At 44.9% G+C, this 26346-nt stretch overlaps 1 protein-coding gene across 1 annotated transcript in view; it reads left to right on the top strand.

The window, feature by feature from the left end:
* Positions 1 to 16169: 16169 nt before the first annotated feature.
* Positions 16170 to 26346, top strand: part of PDE8B (phosphodiesterase 8B) — a 143857-nt gene continuing 133680 nt past the window's right edge. Inside the window, exon 1 of the mRNA XM_065406099.1 lies at positions 16170 to 16484. Coding sequence (XP_065262171.1) covers positions 16170 to 16484 — 315 coding nt within the window. The remainder of the gene's footprint in view (positions 16485 to 26346) is intronic.

The following is a 26346-nucleotide window of genomic DNA, read 5'->3' as shown; positions in this document are numbered from 1 at the left end:
TAACTGATATCTTTGAGCAGTGTCTAGCCTCCAAAAGAAGTAGAATTTTTGAAAAGGGGTCTTCCTGCCCTCTCAATAAAGAGATGAACATTCCTGGTCATATGCTAGAGCAAAGTGTAATGTGTTCAGTGGGAGATTCCCCCAAGACATAACTTGGAATATTTTTTTTAAAGAGATAGGGGGCACTGAAATGTTGGGGATGGAGGATTTCTTATTTCATGTTGCTTTAATATCTAAGTCTACTTCAGAATGGTGAAATACATTTCATTTTTGAAAGATGTCTTCTGAAGATGCAACAATATATATTTAGAGTTATTTGGGATTTCTAAGCATCACCTTTTAGCTTCAGAATGTATCCTGCCTCAAAGGGGGGATTTTCTGTTTTTATTAGAAGCACAGGGGTCTTCCAGGGTCAGGAGACCATACGATCCGAGAAATCTGTATGTTATGCAACAATGAGAAAGATAAGATAACATTCATCATGTTAACGTCAGTGGCTGTAGGATAGGTGCTCAGGTAATGTGGTAATGGATGTCCTAAAAATATCCTAGATAGATTAAATTAAATTCCTTTCTTCTCCAAAAAAATGTGTACAGCATGCTCCCTTGCTCTCTCCTCTAATTGTTTTATAAAGGACTGTCAATTGGTTCTATATTCCAACCATCCATGGCTTACAGGAATTCTGTCAGAATTGCTCATAGGTCCATCATTTCTTTAACTTCAGTCAATGAGCTCTTGTTTTGTTACTGCATACATTACTCGTCAGATGCACATTAATCTGTGTATAAGTGAGACCTCTCATTGATGTTTGTGTTAGCAATAAAATATATCATTTTTGTTAAAAAGAAGTTTTCCAGATTTTAACAGAGTATTTATACACTGCATTATTTTTTATTGATTTGCTTCACAAGAACATAAAGGGAACCCAATCACATTTTCAGGTTAACAGAATGTAATATAAGTAAAAATAAAGTGATTGTCTAATAACTAAATGAATGCCTCAAGGCAAAACAAGAAACAACTGTACATGTCATCAGATTCAATTTATATTTGAGTTAAAATAACATGGCATTGACTGCACACAAAGCTTAAACTGTCAAAGATTAACTAGGGCAAATTAAAAGTGAATTTAACAACTGATACACTCTGAAGCCTATAGATAACAGAATTGATGCCGGATCCTATGGTCCTTACTCATACCTGTAGTCTTAACAAAATCAGTGGGTCAGATCACCTGGACTATACAAAGCTCACAGGAGGTCCTTTGAACATGGATCTCCATTTCCCATACAGATAGGAGGTCAGTTGCCTTTTTAGTACCATCCTCTTTCCTCTGCAGGGTCAGAGATCTGCAGCTGCAGAAGGGGTGAGCTGGGGCAGCCAAGAGCAGAGGCTGTGGATGACACAACCCTCTTCTGTGCACTACCAAAAAGCGAGTGCAGACATAATGCAATCTGGGGCTTCTTGAACTCTTCTTTTTCCTCTCCATGCTGAGGGAATACCTCATAAGGGGACTATGAACAACTGCAGTTGGGGAAACCTTGGCAGAGTGGCTTTTTAGACCTGTGCTGAGAGCTGGGATGAGCTGCAGAGTATCCACAGAGCTAAGGGAAGGAACTGTCTATTCTCCAAGGGAAAGAGGGGAGAAATAACAAAGCTCTCCATGACAAAATGTCCTAGAAAGTCTCTGCAAGGGAAGGGGTTTGCACCCTCTATGTCCCAGGATTATTTCTGTATGGGGATAGGAGAGGAAAACTGAGCCAATGGCCACTGAAATCAATATGGCTACGTGCATGGATATGTGTTGCAGGATCAGGAGCCTAGATGCATCATAGGACAAACAGCTTTATCAGGCTTATGTAAGTCTTTATAACAACTATAGCTGCACATTCAGGAGTGCAAATGTATTGTTATTATAGAAAGCCACACTCCCTTCTCTGAAGAATGGCTCTTTTTATGTGTTAATGACAACAGCAAGTATTATTTTGAGCAAATGTTTTTTTGTAGGACATCTTCGTGAATAACACCCTGCTCTAGTCACCCAGCTGTATACTACCATTAGCTGATCACATTCTCTTATGATATATTGTTATCAAATCATGATCTTATGGTTAGACAGGTGTTCCCACTTGTCCTTGGTAAGACCTTAGATCCGAGGAAAGGTGAAACAAACATCATTTCAAACCTATAGGGACTGGGTGCTAATAAAAAATAACAATCATAATGAATAATATGTGCATCCTCATTTATGAATATATATTATTATAATATATGAATCCTCACTTTGTGGTCTGCCTCAACATTCCACTGGCAAATCCTGAAAGAGCATGTTGGCCTGACTGGGAAAGTACAAAAGGAAACGCATTGAAAAGCCCAGAGGGAAACTGCAACAGATCTCAGTTTGACAATGCTTTACAATAACCAAGGAAAGCTGATTTTGAAGCCAGCATATAAAGCTAGATTACGCCTGCCACTTGTGATGTTGCATGAGGGGTGGGGAAGGGTCTTGTGCCCCCGTGCTCAGATTAGGCACAGTCCTTACTCTCATGGAGCTTCCTTCTAGAGCCCCAGGGATGCAGGCTATCCTAAAACCCAATCCTGCACCTCTGAAATCAATGGCAAAACTCCCATTCATTTCAGTGGTGCAGGATTAGGGTCCTGAAGAGAGTGGAAATGAGGTGGGGCCCCTTTACACCAGCTATTGGAGATGGATGGCTACAAAGAGGACAACATGCTGCATCCTCCTTAAAGATGTTGCTGGGGATGCACTCCCCGTGCACGCCAGTGAGCTCGGGGAGGAACCGTTTCTCCTGATTGTGTTTCTTCTGAGAGCTCTCCCTGGAGCACCTCACAGTCTTCAGCATGGACTGGTGTCTATCAGGCACAACGTATTGATCCATATTGTTTTACTTTTCCTATTTATAACTTAATTTTTTAGCGACTTGCAATGATATGGTGGTACTGTGGGGATTTTGGTCAGGCAGCTCGTGTGCTGTGAACACTGCTTTATCTTGCTGTTCATAATCTTCTCACTGTTAAATTTGCCTTTGTTGTGTCCACCTGCTGTGTCTCATCCTGTACTCAGATTGCAGGCTTTTCAGGGCAGGGACTGTCTTTTAGTTCTATGTTTGTACAGTGCTTAGCACAATGGGGCCCTGATCCCTATTTGGAGTCCCTCATTGCTACGTAAAAATAATAATAGTAATAATAATAAATACATGTATTGCGGGAGTTCTAAACCTGTTATTAAATCAATGTGAATACTATGCTATACTTCCAATATATTTTCAGCCTATTTTCAGAAAAAATAACATTTGTAAGAGGTGCACGTAAAATATGAGTGAGAGAAAGAGAGCGAATTCAGTGGACTCCAATGGAATCATCCTCAGGAAATGTTATTTAAAATACCTGACGCTTGTTGCAAACTGGTATATTTCAGATTTGCTCCTGGGAGTATTTCTATGATCCCCGGGGATCAAAGTCATCTCTGGCAGCATGATTTACCCAGGGAGTAGAATGCTCACCATAGGACACAGGGAAATCATCTCCTTCTTCCTTCATCTTGATGATGGAATTTTAACATATAGGTCCTGTCAACTGCTTTCAGTGCGTCACTACAATTACTATGGGTTATTTTAGATATATCAAAGTATATTTGTGTCTGTGTTTATCATTTTCAAAAGACTACCACTTGTAATGGCTTGTAACAAGACTTGGTACAGAGCATGTATTTGTTTTACTAGCACCTTGGCATTTGTAAGCCTTTTCCTTTTCGCTGTTTTCCCTATAATATGTTTTTCTATTCAGGGGCTACTTTAAGTTGAGCAAAGGGTGGGGGAGGAGTGGAGGAGAGGATGGCACAGCAAGAGACAAGGGTGAAGAGCTTTGAGGTGAGTACAAGAAGCTTGAATTTGATGCAAGAGGCAAACGGAGAGGGAGTGGAGGGCGCTGAAGAGGGAGGCGTGAGAAGTTGTCAGTGACAGGCCAGGAAGATTATCTCAACAGCTTTATTTTGAATGGAGTGGGGAGGTCAGGAAGTACCTCTCCTGTCCCTGCAAAGCACGGGGGCTAAGCCCATCCCTCCCCCTGTTATTCTGCGCGTGCATTATTGTCTGGAGCGTCTGTCTGGGCGCGGCAGTGTCTTATTGCGGGTGGCTCTGCGGTGCGTTATTGGCTGTGCTGCCGCACCTGTTGTAGGGGAGAGAGAATTAGGTTTCGTGCTGCGGGAGGGGGAGGAAACCAGTGATTTTATGAACGGGCAGCCGTAGGTCCAGCAAGAGAAGGAGGGGCGCTGGGAGCCAGCCGTCCTATGGGGGAGCCGGAGGCGGGGAGAGAGTGAAAGCTGAACTTGAAGACTTTTTTAGTCCTTCCTCACCTGGGATCAGCCGATGGGACGCCCGCTGGCTGACCCGGGCCAGCTCCCAGATTGACCCCATGTTAGAGGAAACAGAGCCGCCCACTTCACTCTGAATTTAACAGATTCCTTCAGCCTGGAAGCCCTTCTCGGCACTCGGCCACGGGAATCCCTTTACAATGAATGGGATCAGCTGCACGGAAGCGCTGCTGAACGGACCAAAGGAGAAGGTAACAGGGCTGTGTGGGGCAGGCGAGCTACTGGCGAGTTGATAAGCAAGACAGAGGCACTGGAAAATAAGTGCAGCTCTGTTGTTGAATCGGGTCCCTTTAGATTTAACACAAGGCATCCAGGTGCCAAATTCAGAATTTTGCAGTGTTCATGCACTGAGATGTGTCTAGGTCTGGAATATGTTGGTGCAATAGAGAACGCTTGTTCTCCATTCATGCAGGGATATCGGAGGGGTTGAAGGCCAAGAATTGGATGGATTCAAATAGGAGGATCCACCTACTAGATCCTGGGTTTTATGGTGCTGGTGCACTAGGGTCCATCAGGGTTCAGATTTTTTTGGTGCAGTTGGAGCAACTAGATTTGTTCTCTATTTAGGTATCAGAAATGGGGGAATCAGGGCCAAAGTTTGGCTGGGTCCAGAGGCTGGTTTTGGGACACTTGTGATCCAGGATGAATCACGATCCAGATATTTTTAATAAAATCATATAATATCAGGGTTGGAAGGGACCTCAGGAGGTCATCTAGTCCAATCCCCTGCTCAAAGCAGGACCAATCCCGAACTAAATCATCCCAGCCAGGGCTTCGTCAGGCCTGACCTTAAAAACCTCTAAGGAAGGAGATTCCACCACCACCCTAGGTAACCCATTCCAGTGCTTCACCACCCTCCTAGTGAAAAAGTTTTTCCTAATATCCAACCTAAACCTCCCCCACTGCAACTTGAGACCATTACTCCTTGTTCTGTCACCTGGTACCACTGAGAACAGTCTAGATCCATCCTCTTTGGAACCCCCCTTCAGGTAGTTGAAAGCAGCTATCAAATCCCCCCTCATTCGTCTCCTCTGCAGACTAAACAATCCCAGTTCCCTCAGCCTCTCCTCATAAGTCATGTGCTCCAGCCCCCTAATCATTTTTGTTGCCCTCCACTGGACTCTTTCCAATTTTTTCACATCCTTCTTGTAGTGTGGGGCCCAAAAATGGACACAGTACTCCAGATGAGGCCTCGCCAATGCTGAATAAAGGGGAATGATCACGCCCCCTCGATCTGCTGGCAATGCCCCTACTTATACAGCCCAAAATACCGTTAGCCTTCTTGGCAACAAGGGCACACTGTTGACTCATATCCAGCTTCTCATCCACGGTAACCCCTAGGTCCTTTTCTGCAGAACTGCTGCCTAGCCACTCGGTCCCTAGTCTGTAGCAGTGCATGGGATTCTTCCATCCTAAGTGCAGGACTCTGCACTTGTCCTTGTTGAGCCTCATCAGATTTCTTTTGGCCCAATCCTCTAATTTGTCTAGGTCCCTCTGTATCCTATCCCTACCCTCCAGCGTATCTACCACTCTTCCCAGTTTAGTGTCATCTGCAAACTTGCTGAGGGTGCAGTCCAGGCCATCCTCCAGATCATTAATGAAGATATTGAACAAAACCAGCCCCAGGACTGACCCGTGGGGCACTCAGGGGCGGCTCTATGTTTTTTGCCGCCCCAAGCACGGCAGTCAGGTGGCCTTCGGCGGCATGCCTGCGGGCAGTCCGTGGTCACGCGGCTTCGGCAGTGTTTCTGCGGGTGATCTGCCGGTCCCGCGGCTTCGGCCTGCTCGCCGCCGAATTGCCGCTGAAACCACGGGACCAGTGGACCTCCCGCAGGCATGCCACCGAAGGCCGCCTGATGCAGCCCTCACAGCGACCAGCAGGCCACCCCCCACGGCTTGCCGCCCCAGGCACGTGCTTGCTGCGCTGGTGCCTGGAGCCGCCCCTGGGGGCACTCTGCTTGATACCAGCTGCCAACTAGACATGGAGCCATTGATCACTACCCGTTGAGCCCAACGATCTAGCCAGCTTTCTCTCCACCTTATAGTCCATTCATCCAGCCCATACTTCTTTAACTTGCCGGCAAGAATACTGTGGGAGACCGTATCAAAAGCTTTGTTAAAGTCAAGGAATAACACGTCCACTGCTTTCCCCTCATCCACAAAACCAGTTATCTCATTTTTGGTACAATCCGAGCAGTTAGACTTGTTCTCTATTTGATTGGGAACTTGGTGGGCAAAAATCAGGCAGGATCCAAGTATATCCAGCTTTTACCCTTGTCTCACTGTGAGCTTTGGTTTTGGGATTTTCCACAAAAGTTCTGCCTAAATCTTGCTGTCATGTAGGTCAGAGGTTCTTGACCTTTTTCTTTCTGAAGCCCCCCCTCCCCACATGCTCTAAAAACTCCATGGTCTACCAGTGCTACAACAACTGTTTTTCTGCATATAAAAGCCAGGGCTGGTGTTAGGGGGTAGCAAGCAGGACAATTGCCTGGGGCCCCATGCCACAGGGGGCCCTGGAAACTAAGTTGCTCACTCTTCAGCTTCAGCCCCGGGTGGTAGGGCTTGTAGCCCCAGCAAGTTTAATGCCGGCCCTGCTTGGTGGACCCCATTAAAACCTGTTCACAGCCGCCGAGTGGGCTCCATACCCCTGTTGAGAACCACTGATGTAGGTGATTCTTCCATAAAATTCCATATCTTCCTTCACAAAGTTTTAGGGTTACAAAGGGTATGTCCTTCAAAGTCATTAGACAAACATTTCATGAAGGGCTTGCATCCAGCCAATGAGATAATTCCATTCCCAGCTTCTATCCCCTGCTTACTACTGGGCAGTCACTCGGGGAGACTTTTACACTCTCATTTGCTCTGACTCTGCTGCCCTGTCCTGGGAGTCCCAAGTATTTCTCAGAACCACAGCACACAAGCAGACTTGCAAGTCCCATGTAATTTACACTGCAGACCTTACTTGACCTTGTTTAACCTAATAAGGTGCAGATTGCTGGCAAAAATCAACTTAGATATTTGAAGCCAAAAGTTTCTTTCAAATGCGGTAACCACCTAGGCAGTATTTACTGTGCAAATAGAAAGAAATTGTTGATTTAACAATTAATCAATGGGAAACAATGTTACAAAGTGAAACAAACAAACGATAAGTTTGTTATGAGGAAATGACCATCCTTCTTTTCCCCCCCAGGAGAGTTGAGAAGGAGAAGTAGCTGCTCTCCTGTGAATGCAGGGGCTGCACTTCTTCCTTGCCCTTATTGAAGGGCAGGGAGGAAAGGTGGAAGCTCCTTCCAGCCTCCCCTTCACTGCACACCCACATCAGGGCCACCCAAAATCTGTCCAGTTCTGCCACCCTTAGCAATATTGAGTAGTATTTCCCCAAGTAAAGCAAACAGACTCGCTGGGTTTAATGGGACTACTCAACCTGAGTCACAGTGGCAGTAGTAGTACCTTATTATGCAAGTGTTCCCACTGGGAGAATATCCTGAGTTAGAACTAGAGGATCAGGCCCCTGAGCTATGTCTGTTTATTGTGGCAACTTACCATTTTTGCAGTGACAAGGTGAAAGTGACCCTGGGCAGAATAAAGATATAGGTCTGGATTCTGATTTCAGTTAAATAGAGGGAGTTCACTGACCTGAATGAAGTTCCTCCAAGTTTACATTGATATAAACAGGATTGCAATCTGACTCATGGAGTGCAAAGTATGGTCTAATCTTCTTGAGGTAAAGATTGAAAAAACAACCCTCTATGTTACAATATTTGGAAAGGAGAAGCAAGGTGAATGCAATTTCCTTTGCATTGTGTTTGTGAGTAAGAGCATGAAATTAATGCTCAATAATTTATCATTACAAAGATTACAAAAACAAAAGCACACATAAGTAGAATACCACAAGAAGCCTTTTATCGTGACTACTATTTCAAAATTGATATATGGAAGATTAAAAACCACAGTACTTAATTTAATTTAAATTATCCAGACTAATTTAAGTATGTATTTTGCTTTAGTCTAGATATGCATCACATTAGTTTGCACTGTAGGTTTTAAATCTCCCTGGTTTGATATGAATTTGGCTGAGGAATTGCCAAGCTGTATGGGAGCTCCCACACTAATCTAAGGAACTTTTTCCTACTCAGGATTATTTATACATTTTAAACTGGTTTTATGGCAAATTAACATAAATAGCGGTAATTGTCTTCAGAAGAAATTTGTCAGAGACCAGATTTTTAGATCGCTGTAAAATGTGACCAGTAAAGTATTGAGCTCTGGCCTTTTGGCTGAGGGGTGAAAACATTTATCTATTCTCTCACTGTGATGAGCTGGAATTTACAGATGTAACTTCCAATAATACTAATACAGTATAAACTTTGAAATTTACCAAGAGTAACATAAACTCTTAATATTGAGGGCAAAGTGAAATCTATGACTGGCTTTGGAAGGGATCTGAAGTTTGGAGGAGTATATTCTCCTCTCCTTGTGAAGGGATTTACAGGTTTAATTCCTTTTAATATTAAAGGAAAGATGTATTTCCATTGCTTTGCACTGAGAGAAGAATAGCCCCCTCCATGTTTCAGAGATCTCTTCCAGAGCCATTCATGTACTTAAGTTCATCTCACTGAAATGCACAGGAAAGCAGTTTCTTCTAAGTGCAAAATTTGTTAGAGGGTGCACAGTTTCATGGCACTTACCCTAAAAGCCTTTATCAGTGAAAGTTTCTTTTTAGTGGGAAAGCAAATAAAACAAATCAGCCCTTTTATGCTCACTACGTGTGTTTTCCAGAGGTGAGATATAATGGGCCAAATTCTGGAGGTGCACAAAATGTGTATAAGTGAGGTCAGAGTTTGGCTGACTACATTAAGCAAGTTCTGTCTTTGGTCCCCTGCTCTTCTGTATGTCTCTGACTGAATTCACACACTCCAATTACTACTAGTTTGCCACCTCAGTTTTGTCTTCAATTCTTCTCTCTTTCTCCTCACATCCAAACTCTTGCCAAAAGCTATCTCTTCTTCCTCTAGAGCATCTCTAAAATCCATCCTTAACTCTTCACCCCAAGACCCCCCACTGCTAAAACCCTTGTCCATACCTAGGTCATTTCTCATGTGAGCTACTCCTCTCTGGCCACCTGGCATCTCATTCTGGTCCGCTCCTCCAGTCTATGTTGCTGCCAAACTCATCTATCTCTCTTGCTGTTCTGACCAAATTATTGCCTTCGTCTCACTTTCTGCATCAAATTCAAGACTTACCTTCAAGGACCTGCACTACTCCTCTTCTGCCTACTACATCTCAGCTGACATTCTTCCGTTCCCCATCCTGTAGCCTACACTCTTGTCAAGCCTGTCTTAAAGCTCCAGTACCTCTCAATCTCAGGCCCCTACAACATGAGAGACTCAGGACATGTATTAATTTAATATGAATCATTTCCATTTTTTCAAGTTAATATTCTCTGCACTTAAAAATCATATGTTGGGTGGGCATTTTTAAAAGGCAAGAACCTCCTTATTATAAAGGAAATGGAAAATTAACCACAATTCAAGAAGGATGTTGATAAATTGGAGAGGGTTCAAAGAAGAGCCAATAGAATGATTAAAAGATTGAAAAACATGGCTCGTGATAAACTCAAATAGCTCAATCTATTTAGCTTAACAAAGAGAAGGTTAAGGGGTGACACAGTTTATAAGTATCTATATGGGGAACAAATATTTAATAATGGGCTCTTCAATCTAGCACAGAAAGGTATAACATGACCCAATGGCTGGAAATTGAAACTAGACACAATCAGACTGGAAAATGGTATACATTTTTAAGTGAGCATAATTAGCCATTACAACAATTTACCAAATTTGGTGGTGCATTCTCCATCACTGACCATTTTAAATCAAGATTGGACATTTTTATAAAGGACCTACTTTAGGTATTTTGGGGAGAAGTTAAATGGCCTGTGCTATACAGGAGGTCTGACTAGATGATCACAATGGTCCCTTCTGGTCTTGGAGTCTATGAATCTATTAAACTTCCTCGTCAGGCAGAAATCAATAGCATCCTCAGAATCACACCTAGAAAAAGTGTCAGTCCTGCAACTTTGACTCCTATGAAATATCCTGTGACATGAATTGGGAGTAATCCTACAAGTACGGGATACTCATGTAAGAAAATTGCAGAAGCAGATTCAAAATAAAGGTGGGTTCCTTCTGTCACTAACGTCAATGGCAAAAGCTCTGATAGACTTTGATTGTAGCAGGGCGGGGCCCTAAGTCTACTTCAGAATGTCAAGGAAACCTAGATATTGATTGACTGGTGAAATAAAGACGTAGTCATTTATGCTGATTTATAAAAGTTGACTGAACAGCTGAACAATATAAACGCAGGTTTGATGTGACATATTTTAATCAAACTGAAGATTCAAAATACTATGTTTACTTGCAAAGCATACATTAAAATTCTAAATACTGTAAAATCTTGGTTGAATATATGAGAGTTACATTATTATGTAATAGGTATTAAATCCAAGACATAGCCATCAAAAGGCCTTTGTAGCTAATCTTATTCTGAATGCAGCTTGCTGAAGGGGAATGCTGATCTTGTGGCTAAAGCATAGGACTCTGAGTCAGGCCATTTGGGCTCTATTCCTGGCTTTAGAGTAGCAACCGTGTTAGTCTGTATCCGTAAAAATAACAGGAGTACTTGTGGCACCTTAGAGACTAACAAATTTATTAGAGCATAAGCTTTCGTGGGCTACAACCCACTTCTTCGGATGCATATAGAGCATATGCATCCGAAGAAGTGGGTTGTAGCCCACGAAAGCTTATGCTCTAATAAATTTGTTAGTCTCTAAGGTGCCACAAGTACTCCTGTTATTATTCCTGGCTTTGCCACAGTTTTCAAGTGTAAGCTTGGGCAAGTCACTAAAACTCCCAACTCTCCCCATCAGAAAATGTAGCCACACTGTTTATCAGAGATGAAACTAAAATCAAAATAGGTTTAAAAGAAATGTAGTCATAAGGAACAAATAAAATGTTGTCATTTAAAATGTCCTATGAACATTATTAATTATTATTCGGTGTAATATATTAATTATATATTGTAATTAATTTTGTACTAGGTGGTTATAGGCAGGTATGAAGGCAAGGTGTCTGCCCAGAAGAGCTTGTATAACCCACACACCTCCCAGGTGTGATGTTCTGTCCCATCTAGTGGCACCGAGACCACTTAGAGATTAACAAGTCTGCTACAGCCTTAGCTAAGGGCCATGTGGCTTTTAACTCATGCAGTAGAGCAGGGGTAGGTAAACTACGGGCCGTGTCCAACCCATCAGACATTTTAATCCGTCCGTCGAGCTCCGGTTGGGGAGCAGGGTCCGGGGCTTGCTACACTCCAGCTGAGGAGTGGGGTCAGGGGTTTGCCCCGCCCTGCGGGTGCTGTGGCTGCTCCACGCAGCTCCCGGAAGCAGCGGCATGTCCCTCCTCTGACTCTTACATGTAGGGGCGGCCAGGGGATTCCGCATGCTGCCCCTGCCCCAAGTGCTGCCCCCGCAGCTCCCATTGGCTGGGAACCACGGCCAATGGGAGCTGCCGGGGTGGCACCTGCAGGCGGGGCAGCGTGCAGAGCCGCCTGGCTGCGCTGCTGCGTAGGAGCTGGAGAGGGGACATGCTGCTGCGACCGGGAGCTGCAGGGGCAGTGCCTGTGGACAGGGCAGCACGTAGAGCTGCCTGGCTGCACCTCCATGTAGGAGCTGGAGGTGGGTCATTCTGCTGCTTCCAGGAGATGTTTGAGGTAAGTGCTGCCTGGAAGTTGCACTCCTGACCTCCTCCCGTGCCCCAATCCCCTGCCCCAGCCCTGATCCCCCTCCTGCCCTCCGAACCCCTCGGTCCCAGCCTGGAGCACCCTCCTGAACCCCAAACCCCTCATCCCGCAGCCCCATCTAGAGCTCTCCCCCCTCACATCCCAACTCCCTGCCCCAGCCTGGAGCCCTCTCCTGCACCCTGAACTCCTCATTTCTGGCCCACCCCAGAGCCCGCACCCCCAGGCGAAGCCCTCACCTCCTCCCGCACCCCAACCCCAATTTTGTGAGCATTCATGGCCAGCCATACAATTTCCACACCCAGATGTGGCCCTTGGGCTAATAAGTTTGCCCACCCCTGCAGTAGAGGCACATCCATTTAGCTCCAGAGGTCCCAGGTTCAATCCTTCCTGCCGACCACCGGGGTTTGTCGTGTTACACTTGCAATCTGCATACCATCCCAAAAGTGAGGATAGGAAGCAACAAAAGCAATGTGCTCTGATAGTGAAGTGTGGTCCACTTCATTAGTTCCACAGTCTAGTTTGTTCTCATGCCTTTTCCCAGAGTGAATCATCAGAATGTGGTAGCACAGTGCAAAAAACAGATATGCAGCATACATAGCATATGAGCTAAGGCTCAGTTTGTGAAGTTTGTTTATGTAGTTCTATTGAAAAATCAAAACTTTTTAATGGATTTGATTGCCAAATCCAACATATGTCAATAGTAACCAGAAACAGTCTCACAGCAGTTTAGTGGCCTTTGTGAAATCAGTTGGTGGTCTCAGTCCCATTCTTACAAGAGTCTTCATTGCCACAATCATCCTCCACATGTTGGCAGTCTTGGCGGCAAAAGCGGCCTCAGACTAAGTGAATCTGCATACAGATCAACCCTTTAGGTGAAAGCATCTTGGTTGGGAAGCTTCCACTGTTACTGCTCACACATGCTTTACCTGGTTGTGAATAAACAACAGAATTCAGTCTCCAAGACTATCCATGTACACACTTTATTAATATTACATTCTATTTAAGAAATGAAATAAAAAGGGGCTTTTTTCAGTATAATCAAACCAGTTGTCTCCAGCATTCTGTACCATAATTCTTGCACTAATAATACTTCCTTGTTTCTAGAATTATAACAACACTTGGGAAAAAAATCAGATTTGGGGAAACAGTATGTTCACACTTTAGCTATCATTCTAAGGAGAGCTAAACCGAGGACTCTCGCATCCGAGTGGAGAGAATATATCACCTCTGTATTTGGTACTGCTGTAACCAGTGCTGGAATACTGTGTCCAATATTCAAAAGATATTGATAAATTGGAGAAGGTTAAGAAAAGAGTCACAAGGATGCTCAAAGGATTGGAAAATGTGCTTAAAGGATTGGAAAACTATTTAGCTTAACAAAGAGTAGGTTAAGGGGCGATTTGATCTCAATCTGTAAGTACCTACACAGGGAACAAAAATTTGATAATTGTCTCTTCAATCTAGCAAAGATATAACAAGAGCCAATGGCTGGAAGCATAGGCGACGCGTGAGTGCCAGAAGCTCCCTAGAAGTGTGGGGGGCCACTGGTGCCTGGACCGTGGCCCTGCCCCGAGGCTCCACCCCCACTTTGCCTCTTTCCCAAAGGCCCCACCCCCGCTCTGCCCGCTCCTCTCTGCCGTTTTCCCCCAAGGCCCTGCCTGCCTGACCCTCACTCCTTTCTGGGGCTGAGAGGAGCGAGCGGCGGTGGGAGGAGGCCTTGGGAGAAGAGGCAGAGCAAAAGTGGGGCCTCGGGGGAAGAGACCGAGGGGGGGCAGGGCCTTGGGGCAGAGTGTGGGTGGGGCCATGGTTCAGGCACTGGTGGCTCTCCCACTTCTAGGAAGCTTCTGGTGCTCCAAAGGTGGCTGGCTGGCGCGCCTCCAAAGGGAGGTGACCTGCACCGCAACCGCAGCATTTGTCCTCCTGCATGGCCAACCTTTTTGGGGGGAAGCTTAGCCTCCGCAAGCCTTTTATACACACCTCCCACAGCTGGAAGTTGAAGCTAGACAATTTCAGACTGGAAATGAGGTGTAAATTTTTAACAGTGAGAGTAATTAACCATTGACAAAATTTACCAAGGGTTATGGTACATTCTCCATCACTGGCAATTTTAAAATCAAGATTAGATATGTGTTTTTTTCCCAAAAGATTTGCTCTAGTTCTAACGGAAATTATTTTGGGGAAATTTTATGGCTTGTGTTATATTGGGAGGTCAGATTAGATGACCACATTAATCCCCTCTGACCTTTATCTATGAATGAAAAGGACTTGAGAGGTCTGTCGATTTTTGATTAGCGGCAGATTAAAGCTTTATTACGCAGTAAGCAAACCAATAGGGTGACACTCATAAATCATATGGGATTTAAAATTTGCCATTCAAAATCAAGTGATTTAAACCTCCGGCCTACAAACATTTACACAGGTCATTGACCTTACTTGAGGTTAAGGAAATTACTCAAAGTGCATAAGGTTAATCATTTCTACAAGTCCTTCACAGGAACAGGGCCTTAATTTGGTTATATAGCATGGATGGGGGAGGAGGTGGCAGATGCATAGGCCAAGATATCAGAGTTCATTAAAATGTTTGGAATTCATTTTTTTAACAGAAAAATAGCCTTTGTTTTTTAAAAAAGAATTTATTTGCCCCAAAAAACAAAAACCTGTTGAGTTTTTCTACATTCTTCATGTTTATGCCTTTTATGATTAGTACAAATTTCAAAGTGTTAATGAAATTATTATAGGATTTTTTTTGCTTACCAAAATGATTTTGATTAATATTTTTAATGAGAAATGGGTCCATTTTGAATCCTGCAAACTACCTTAATCTTTTTATGAATATTCTGACCAGTACTACAAGATCTACTCTTTTAGAGAATCAGGACTTTCTCTTGGCCCATTTTAGAACAAATCTTTAAGGTAAGGAGACCTACAGAGGAGTGAAAAGGTTTATATACATAACGTTCTAGGAAACAAATCGCTCTCTGTCTTGATTGAGGAGCTTTTTGCCTGTATCTAGTCCAGCGAAACCATACAAATAGTGTTAATAAGATGATGCTGAAGGCGGACAGAGAGGTCTAAAGTACATTCCTGCTCCCTACTATCTTATTTGTAGCAGCTCTGAGGACAGTCCCAGCGCACTAATGCTGCCAAGGACACTAGTAGCAGCAGGTGTAGTAACAGCGGAGGTGGGAAAAGAAAGAATACAAAAAGTGGGGAGGGAGATCTGCCAAGGAGACAACGTCTTCTTGTTTTGCATCACCACCAGGATGCAGTGGTTGGGCAGCAGTAGGGAGCAGGAGTTCAAGAGAAACACCGAGCATTTGGGCTTATTAAAGTCCTCACGGTAGTGCGGGCTGGGGAGCAGAGCCCAGGGGCGAGGGGGCTGTCACAGCCGCAGAGAAAGGTTTAGGAGGAGACTCCAGGGGACATTGGGGGTGGGGGAGTTGGAAGGGAAACTGAAATCAAAGAGCACAAGAGAGCTGAGCAAGAGACGCCGCAAAGCCGGGTGTCCTGTAGTGTGGTGCACTGGGCATGCTAATCTGCAGTTGAAGAGAGAGCCTGACCCGGTGCACGGGGCTGGAGGGGCGCGCCGGGGAGCTATACAGGCACCTCCGGCCGCCGCCACAAGTGACCCCAGGCTCGCGGCGCGGGAGCGGAGACTGGCGGGCTCCTGGTAGCAGCGAGCAGCCGGGGCTGGGGGCGGGGGGATGCCCCGCGGGAGGAGCGGCCGCCTCGCTGCTCTGTGGCTGTGCGGAGAAGAGGGCCCGCCGCGAGCCCCGCAGGAGGGGGCCGGGGAGGCAGCGGCGGGCGAGCGAGGAGATAAATGGGAGGGAGCGGCACGGCGAGCGCCACAGGCAGCGAGCGGCGGCTCGGCGGCGGGCGGTGCCCGAGGCGCAGCTGCACAGGGGCGGCGGCGGCTGGGCTGGGCGCGGATCGCGCCGAGCCGCGCTGGTGGCTCGGGGCCGGCGGGGGGAGCGGGATGGGCTGCGCGCCCAGCATCCACGTCTCGCAGAGCGGTGTGATCTACTGCCGGGACTCGGACGAGTCCACCTCCCCCCACCAGACCGCCGCCCTCTCGCAGGGCACCGCCGCCACCCTGCACGGCCTCTTCGTCAAGACCGACGCGGCCGACTCCATCCCCTCGGTGCTCGCCTACCAGAGCCGCCAGCCGCCGCCCTGCCCCGGCCCGCGCCGCCAGGAGCGCAGGGAGCCCGCGGCCGCCGGCCGGGCCGGGGCGCGCCGTTGCTGCAGCAGCGCCGAGGCGGAGACCCAGACCAGCCACACCAGTGTCAAGGTAAAGGCGGGGGGCGGGACGAGGTGCCAGGTGCGGCGCGCTCACTGGGCGGGGGCCGAGTGGGGTCTGTCCCCTCCCCCCTTGCTCCGGAGGGGGCGGCCGGCCGCGCCGGGGGGCTTGGCTGGCAGAGCTGCCCCGCTCCGGGGAGCCGAGGAAGCGCCGCCCGGCGCTGCGGAGAGATGCGCCGGGGAGGATGCAGCCGCAGGGAGCCGTTGCCTTGGTGCCCACGGCATCGCTCCAGCAGCAGATGATCCCAGCCCGTCCGGCCGGGCACCGAGTCCACGCAGAGGCTGGCCAAAGCCGGGAGCGGCGGCGCTCGGGGCCGCGGGCTGGGGACCCAGGGAGCTCGGTTTTCTCGGCACATTGAGCGCAGCGGGGAGAAGCGGAACGCGCCCCGAATGCACGTGGGCCGCGTGTGCGGGCAGTAGCTTTCCAGAGGGAGATGGGTGTATGTCAACCTTGTGCTCCCTCCAAAAGCTGCTGGATGCATGATACTGGTGGATGGGTGTGTAGGGCGGGGGGCGAGATTTAGTAAAGCCAGGCTTTTCTGATCTCCAGGCAGGCACAGCGGGGATTCTCATTCTAAAAGCCTGTTTCCCCATCCCTCTGCTGGATTATTTTACTAGGACTAATACTCAGTTCTAACACTCCACGGGGTGCTGGGACAATTTTTATAGTGGAGGTGCTGAGAGCCATTGAACCAAATTGTAAACCCTCTATATGGGGTAGGCAACCTATGGCACACGTGCCGAAGGCGGCTCGTGAGCTGATTTTCAGTGGCACTCACACTGACTGGGTCCTGGCCACTGGTCTGGGAGGCGCTGCATTTTAATTTAATTTTAAATGAAGCTTCTTAAACATTTTAAAAACCTTCTTTACTTTACATACAACAATAGTTTAGTTATATATTATAGACTTATAGCGACCTTCTAAAAACGTTGAAATGTATTACTGGCATGCGACCCTTCAATTAGAATGAATAAATGAAGATTCAGCACACCACTTCTGAAAGGTTGCAGACCCCTGCTTTATATAATGGAAACCACTTCAAGCCAGCAGGTGCGGCAGCACCCTTAGTTCCAGCACCTATGCACTCCACTCCAAACAAACAAACAAAAACCACCCATATATATACAGTACCTGAATGCACAAGTAAGTACATATTGGACAGACATGACTGTAGTATGGCTAGTAGTAGTTGGTGAAGTATTTCAACAGATGGCTTTAGTCTGTAGGAGTCATTCGCTGGAAATCTATGGCTTGATTCCTGCCATCAGTGGTTAAGGTGTGCATTGCAGCAATGTGCATGTTAAGTGTTACAGGTTAGATGTAGTAGTTAGGAGGCTTATTATATAATGTGGTTTTGCTGTTTTTTTCCCCTTTTGTAATTTGTTTGGTTTGGTTTTTAGGAATAGTCTTTGATTAATATTAAAGTGGCCTGGCATTTTCTCTTCATAACCCTGAAGGGTCTGTAGGAATTACTTGTTCATGGTGTCATCACACTCAAAAGGTTGTGATTGGAGACTGTGGAGGTTGTGATTGTGATACAGTTTAAGTTTAGTTACCTTCTTATGCTGTAATGATGTGACAGTACACGATAACTTAGAAATTAAAAGGTCACCATCAACTTAAAAATCACACTTCTATCTGAAATCTTTTCACTTGAAACACATAAGATTCATATAAGTGAAAGAGATTACAGGGAAAATAATTTCCTGTAGTATTTACTTGCTGTATACATTTCATAGCATTCTGTGTATATTTAGTTTCATTGTTTCCATCATAGAGGGGACTGATCCTGCGCCCTTAAAATGAATGGGAGTTTGTTGTTGACTTCAATGGGAGCAGGACTGGGGCAATAGCTAGTTAGTCAATTTCCCCTGTTGTTTGTCTGGGTGTTTCACACAGCAACATGGGAGAAAAACATTTTAAAGGATAAGAAAATGTGGTTGTAAAACCTACAAACCTTGGGGCAGATACAATTCTCCACAGTGCTTTTAACTCTCTCTCGCTCTCGCTCTCTCTCTCAAAAAAAAAAAAAAAAAAAAAAAAAAAGTCTTGCTTTCAAATTAGTGTCCTTTTTTAAAGGGACAATAAATATTGATTAAAAAACATATGTTATAAACAAATACATTCCTTTACCTATGTTACCAATAACTCCTTTGGCTATTACAAATAAATGTATTTTAAAAATGCAATTTAATTTTCATAACTTATGTTCTGCTTGTTTTTTACATTTCTCTCAGCGTGAACAATGAAAATCAGTGAAGTCAGTTTGACTTTTAAGTTCTTGGTTCTGCAACGTTTTGGAGTCAGACACTGCAGATGAATGTTCATTTACTTGAAAACAACTGTTTTCATTGAAATGTTTAAAAAGTGAGAATATTTCTGTTTTTAGATTTTATAAAATCTTGTTTTTACAGCATTTAAATTTTGGGCCAAATTCAAATTTCCCTTTAACTTTTGTCACTATGTTCTATAAAAGTATGCCAGAGGAATAATGCCCACACTTGTACATATTTTACATTCTGTGACTAAAGTGAGGTTGGCTATTACAGAATTATTACCCATACAAAACACTGTTCAGTTCCGACCTGGTTACAGAGAAAAATTAAAAGCATGATACTGTAGTTCTGTGGTGGTAGATACGTAAAACAAATTTAAAGAAAAAATATTCTGAATTTTGGCAAATCATCTGTTTATATTCAGCTGCCCATTGTTTTAACTATTATAATTCTTGGTTCTATATATTATCAGGAATGCAGCATCTCCATTGTGGTCTGAGTTGTTATCTTTAGGGAAAGAAAATAGATTCATTCATATATAGCATTATGTAGGCATGTTAACGCTGATGTCTTCATCAAATTCAAGTTTGGATAACTATGTACTATGTAGTTCTACATACATTTCCACTGCTGTTTCCTCTGTCTTTACTTTCTGTCATAAACAGTGGTATAGTGCAGCTCCTGGTTAATGCATTGCTTGCCTGAGGTGGCTACACTTCAGTGGTGGATCATTTGCATAACAGTTTGTTTATAAAACACTTTCAAGTTGATCAGTGTAATTGCATTATCACAATATACAACTGGCATTAAAAGAGAAGTTTACCCACAGTATGTTTTCAGCCCAAAGTAATTAAAATGAAAGGTAACAAAAACTGATTGTTGTTGTTTAAAATGTCTTGCATAAACTTGATTTAAGTCCAAATAATCTGTAGCTCATTACGAGTGAGACAATGATTATAAAAATACATTTCCCCACTTAATTTTTAACAAAATGTTCTAGTCTTCATCAGCCTCAAGCATTCAAGTCTGTTAGTCAACAGGGTCAGTTCCTGCTCACCTTGGTCACATGAGCAATAATGAGACTTTATGCTTATATTCTGTTCTTTTCTCTGTAGATCTCAAATGCTTAACAAGGGTGGGTAAGCATTTTACAGATAGGTTAACCGAGACGGAGTTTAACTGACTTACCCATTGTCACACAGTGAGTCTGTAGCACAGTCGGAACTAGAACCCAGAGCTCCTAGCCTAATGTTCACTCTGGCAGGCTATAGCTGCAATGAGAATACTTCACTAAGGCCTGCTGTACACTACAAAGTTAGGTTGACATATGTTGCCTTGTGTTGTACACTCAACTTTGTCTCCTGCCAATGTAAGCACCCCATTTCAACAATACGGTAACACCACCTCTGAATGGCACTGAGTCATGGTCAATGTACTGTGGTTGATGCAGTGTGAGTGTAGACACCATGTTACCTACATCAACCCTCAGAGTCCTCCAGCAACTGTCCCACAATGCCTGACAGTGACCAATCTGGTCACAACGGTGAACTCCACTGTCCACAGGTCATGGATACTGGAAGCCACCCCCCTCCTCTTTTAAAGCCCCCACATATTTTTGAAATACTTGTTCCTGATTGTCCAGCTTGATGAGCACACCTTGCTGCTCTCCCTGGTTTGCAACTGCCCAACCGATCATGCAGGCTACATGCTCCAGATGTGCTCTGGCCTGTAGACAGGAGGTATTGGATCTCTTGGGCCTGTAGGGAGAAGAGGCTGTGCAGGCCCAGCTATGAAGCAGTCATAGAAACATGGACATCTACAAGCAGATTGCACGGAGGATGCAGGTGAAGGGATCTGACAGGGATCAGCAGCAGTGCCGCATGAAGGCGAAGGAACTGCAGCAGATACACCAGAAGGCCAGGGAGACCAACAATCATTCTGGTGCGGGTGCCGAGCCACAGACCTGCCACTTTTACAATGAGATACATGCTATACTTGGTAGAGACCCCACCAGGACCCCTCAGAGCACCATGGATACCTCTGAGGAACCCGAGTCACAGACCCCCTGCCATGAATGGCCAGGAGGAGGATGGGGATATACAACCAGGGAGTCGAGCATTGCCGCAAGCCAGAATCTGTTTGAGACTCCCCCGCAGTCTAGTCAGTCCCACCAGCCAACCATGGGTGAGCCCAATGCAGGGGGAGGAATCTCAGGTAAGCATGTGAATGCATTTCCCATTACAGTGTTTAAATGTACGGGTGGTGCACGACCCCGGTGTAGCAGGACACAGGTAATGAATTTTCATTAATTTGCTCGTACTAGAAGAAGTAGCGGTACAACAAACAGAGGTATTGTTATTATCTGCTTTTTGTTCCCGTGTACAGTTAGGTGGGGCCATGCAGAGCAGTTTGTTGATGTATGCAGGGATCTCCCTTGAATCGTCCTGAGAGACCTCAATGAAACTTTCATGGAGATACACTGCAATCCTCTCCCAAAAGTTTCTAGAGATGGCAGCCTTATTTCTTCCTCTGCAGAAGACACTTTCCCCACATCAGTCTGCGATTTCTTCAGCTGGCACCATTGCAGTAAACGGGTGCCTATGGGCTCATGTGGCTTCGGGATGCCAACATGGGCTGTACTCTCTGTGCCTTTGTTACCCTCACTCTGAGGGTATCAGCCAAAATCACCACCGCCTGTGGAAAATAGTGCCAAAACTCAGGGCCATTGCCCTGCACTGATACACATGAAAATAGGGGCTGAAATTTTATTGTTTCATGCAACCCAACAATTCCCTCCTTATTCCAACCCATGACCCTGCTGGGCCCTTGTCACCATGGCTGGAGCTCTGAGTGGCGGTGTGCACAGGCTCTCCAAAAGCTGAAATGTCAATAAGCATGCCTTAAGCTTTAGGGGAGCTAGGGAAGGGAGTTCTGAAACGTTCGCTTTCTGTTCTGACTATACACTGGTGTGTTTTATCTGTAGCTGCTGCCATTGTGGCCTGGAGGGGTTCCCCCTCCACACCCACTGAGCACCTTAGCCAGATAAGGAGGGGAAAAAAGAGGACTCAGGAAGAGGTTCTTTGAGATCCTGCAAGCCAGTATTGCATTGGACTGTGAACAGAAGGCCTGGAGGGTGAATATTTCAGACAGGATGAAGAAGGAAAGAGCAGACAGGAGATAGGCCAAGGAGTCTGAGAGGGAGATGCATCAGGACATAATGGGGCTTCTCTGGCAGCAAACAAAAATGGCTGAAGAGTCTTGTTGACCTACAGGTTTAACAATCATAGGCTCGCCTCCTTTTGCAGTCAATAGAGAACTCCATTTTAGCACTTCCCTACACCCCCCCAACTTTCCATGTGACACTGGGGGCCGCATCCCTAATCCTCCAACTCCATCCCAGGGGACATTGAGGACAACCACAGCTTCACATGCCCTGCCCTTGAGAGACTTGTTGCTTTATGTATAGGCAAAATTAACTGAAATGGACATTACTGTTCTTTCCCCTTGTTAGAATCTGTTCCGTTAATTTATTATGGAAGTTTTAATTGTATTTGCTTTTTAATTGCACATTGTTTTTTTGCACTGGTTTTGATACGCAATGAAAATCTATTTTTTGGAAAATAATTCCTCTTTATTACTTCACAACATATGCTGCAGAATGTCTAGCACTAATTAAAAAACACCCACTACTTGTTATTGTTCAGGGCGACAGAACTCCTAGAATCAGCAACAAACACAGTTTAATAATTATAAATGTACAGCAAGCACTGCAAAATTAATAGGTGCATTAACAGACAGTGTTATGTTCATAAATGTATACTAGGCACCACACAATTCCTAACAGCACTGAAAAGTTCAGTGCTAAGTTGAACACAGTCCCCCACACCGTATTACTGGGGCTGACTGTTAAAGTGCTCTTTCAAGGCCTCCCTCTCCCATATAGCTCCTTGTGAGTTCTTCTAATTGCCCTTGTGTTTGGTTGTTCAAACTCAGCAGACAGCCATTCCACCTCCACCCCAGCAGCAGTTTTCCCCCTTTTGCCTCACAGATAAGCACAGGTCTGTCTCATCTTACGCGGGGGTTCCGTTCCGCGGTTAGCGCGTAAAGCGAAAACCGCGTATAGCCAAAACCCCATTGAGTTCAATGGCGGGCGAAATCACCCGCACTACAGGTATAGTATTAAAACTGTTGTTTTTCTCTTTTTTGTTTTTTTGTTTTTGTTTTTGCCGACCGCGTAAAGTTGAAATCGCGCATGTTAAATGCGCGTAAGATGCGACAGACCTATAGGACACAACAGGCAGCTCTAAGCTTTGGGATATTTTTCTCACTGAGATCTAATCTAGTGAGTCTCTTGAGTCTACCAAAAGCACATTCAGCTGTCATGTTGCACCTGCTGAGACATTAGTTGAATCTTTCCTTGGTGCTGTCAAGGTGGCTGGTGCACGGCTTCATGAGCCAGGGTAGCTAGAGGTAGACTGGGTCCCCCACGATCACTGTTGGCATTTCAGCATTGCCAGTGGTAATCCGCTGGTCAGAAAAGAAAGTCCCTGCTTGCAGCTTTCTGAACAGTCCTGTGTTCTTAAAGATGTGAGCATCATGCACCTTCTCTGACCAGCCAATATTGACATAGATGAAACTTCCCTGGTAATCCACCAGTGCTTGCATACCCAGAGAGAAGTAGCTCTTTCTGTTGATGTACTCTCTGGCAAGGTGGGCTGTTGGCAAAACAGGGACATGCTTGCCATCTGTAGTTTGGGGACCCCACTGCTTCAAATCCATCCATTACATCTGGTATGTTACCAGAACCACAGTCCTGCACAGCAGAAGATTATTAATGGCCCTACACACTTGCATGACAATGACCCCTACTGTGGATTTCCAACTCCAAAATGATTTCCTACTGACTGGTAGAAATCCAGCATTGCAAGCTGCCACAGTGCGATCACTTGCTTCTCAACTGTCAGTGCAGCTCTCATTCTGGTGTCCCTGTGCTGGAGATTTGGGGCAAGCTTGGCACACAGATCCAGGAATGTGGCCTTTCACATCCCAAAGTTCTGCAGCCACTGCTTGTCATCCCAAACCTGCTTTACAATGCAATCCCACAAGTCAGTGCTCATTTCTCAGGCACAGAAGCAGCGCTCCAATATCTGCAGCTGCTCTGTGAATGCCCTCAACAATCTTGAATTGGTTTTCATTAAGCCCCACAGCAGTCTGTCCTCTACAAAATTGTCATGTCCCCTGCTGCTGCGGTTCTTCCTGCAGCTATGCAAATACTGGAGGATAGTTCGTCCTGTATTTGCAATGCTCATGACAGTAGTGCAGAGCTGTGCAGGCTCCATGCTTTTGTCAGAGATGGCAGACAGCGAAAAGTGCCATGTGGGTTTGTGGGATTTTTTAAAAAAAGGTGTGAAAATAATGCGATTTGGATGGTATATGGGGATGTAGAAAGTTGCATAATGGGAACTTAACTCCTTGCTTCCTGTCACCCTGAATGACTCGTTTCTGCCTCCCCATGCATTGCCAAAATTTTCCAGAAGACAGTGCACTGCATGAGGGTGAGTTGCACACCCAAGGGATACTCGCCCTTGGTGCACCACACTGTGTACCAACACAAGCACTCCTGTTGAGTACACACAGCATCTACACAAGGAGACAACAGTCAAGGGCATGAGTGATATACCAACTGCGGGGGCTTTACGCTGATGTAACTTTCATCAACCAAAGTTTGTAGTGTAGACGTAGCCTAAGTAAGCATGCATTCTTTCCCTTAAAGATTAATATTACATTTAAAAATTCCCACGGCTTAAGTGAAGCTTCAGCTTGATATATATTCATATTGATGATGATACTGCACAAATCTATAGCACCTTTCATTTGAGGATATCCAAGCATTTGACAGGGGATGGATCACTTGATGATTACCTGTTCTGTTCATTCCCTCTGGGGCACCTGGCACTGGGCACTGTCAGAAGACAGGATACTGGGCTAGATGGACCCTTGGTCTGATCCAGTAGGGCCGTTCTTATGTTCTTATGAAGGTGAAATCTGAGTCACTCAAGACAGCCATTTGTAGAAGCAAATAATGACACCAACATCCTGTACATCGGATGGAGAAGGGATCACTTCACCCATCACTCAGATGCAGTCACTTCTGGGAGGTGCACAGCAACATTCCACAACACTTTAATAAAGAATATCATAGAAGTAAAGAATATCAGATCCGGAAGAAAGTTGGCCTTGAGTTAACAACTCAATTCTTATGCAAAGTTCTATGGAAACTTCAGTTACAAGAAGTGGTCAGGTCTTCTATTTTACACCTGATCAGAAAGATGACACCTCTACTAAGAGATGGCAATATTGTTAAAAAATGTCTGTACAAAAGATGATAATGTGAAAAACTGCCCAGTGAAAACTCTCTTGTTCAAACACTCATTAAAACAATTCCTTAAGTAAGCTGAAGAAAATAACAAAAGTAGAAGTTTAAAAATTATTTTTGTCAGAAACTCTTGTCTATTAGATGTATAAGAGATTATTACCATACTTGTAAAAGAACTGTTTATCTATATTTGCTAATTAGGACTTAATTGTAAAGAAGTTGCAATACATTTACAAATTGCGGATGTTATAGCAATGTATTTACTTAAAATGTTACTTTAAAAATACTGTATTTCTAAACTATCAAGTGGTTAAATCTATTAATTTTGCAGATTTTAAATTAAGTTAATTTTAAATCTAACATTGCTGGCCTAATGATCGAAGTTTAAAAGGTTCTGCAGTCCATTAGTTTTCTACTGATGCCTTGGTCCTCCTTTCTTTTCCATTTGACAGGGAGGAGAGCCAGTAGGATTTCCTTTTCTCCTGCCATTTGTCTTTGTTGTGAACTTTACTCCAGGTTTTTCTTTGCTTCCTTGAGGACAATCACAGCAGAAGCAGCTCTTGATGGAGTCTTCAAATTCTTTGTTAAAAACCTAGAAGATTTACTTTTATGAAAACAGCTCATTTGAAGCATGTCCCAGAAAGGGAAAGAAATACAGGAATCCTGTTTTATCAGACTAGTGACTATGTTAACTCTGCTGAGGAAGTTGATTCTCACTGAGCTCCTCAGTGCCCTATGGTCTGTTCACAAAGAAAAAGGAATGAATGAAAAACGTGTGAATCTGAGAAGGATAGGGCTATGGAGAGCCTTGAGAAACCTGAGCACTGAGAGAGGTGCTAGGTCCACATGGGGAGGTGCAGTTCTTCAGGCTTTCTCTTCTTTCATGGTGGTCCTTCCAAATGGATATGGTATTCTTTGCTTCTGAGACATTCTAACAAGGTCTAACTTGGAGCACTGCCTTGCACCAAGAGAAATATTCAACTCTATAAAGCAACATTTTGCCTGAGACAATTTGAGCAAAGAGATTGATAGAGCTCTTAGAAAAGTCTCTTTTCTTTTTCACTATACTGCTGTTCTGATGGCTGCTACTCCACTGACTGTATGCAGCTAGAGTTCTCGTAGCACAGAAAGGGCAGATACAGGGGAAAGCCTCCTTGAAGGAGAGATTAATGAGACTGGGACTTTTCAGCTTGGAAAAAAG

The sequence above is a fragment of the Emys orbicularis genome, chromosome 6 (assembly GCF_028017835.1).
Source record: "Emys orbicularis isolate rEmyOrb1 chromosome 6, rEmyOrb1.hap1, whole genome shotgun sequence".
Taxonomy (NCBI): Eukaryota; Metazoa; Chordata; order Testudines; family Emydidae; genus Emys; species Emys orbicularis.
The sequence above is the reverse complement of the archived record's forward strand: the minus strand, read 5'-3'. Positions and strand labels throughout refer to the sequence as shown.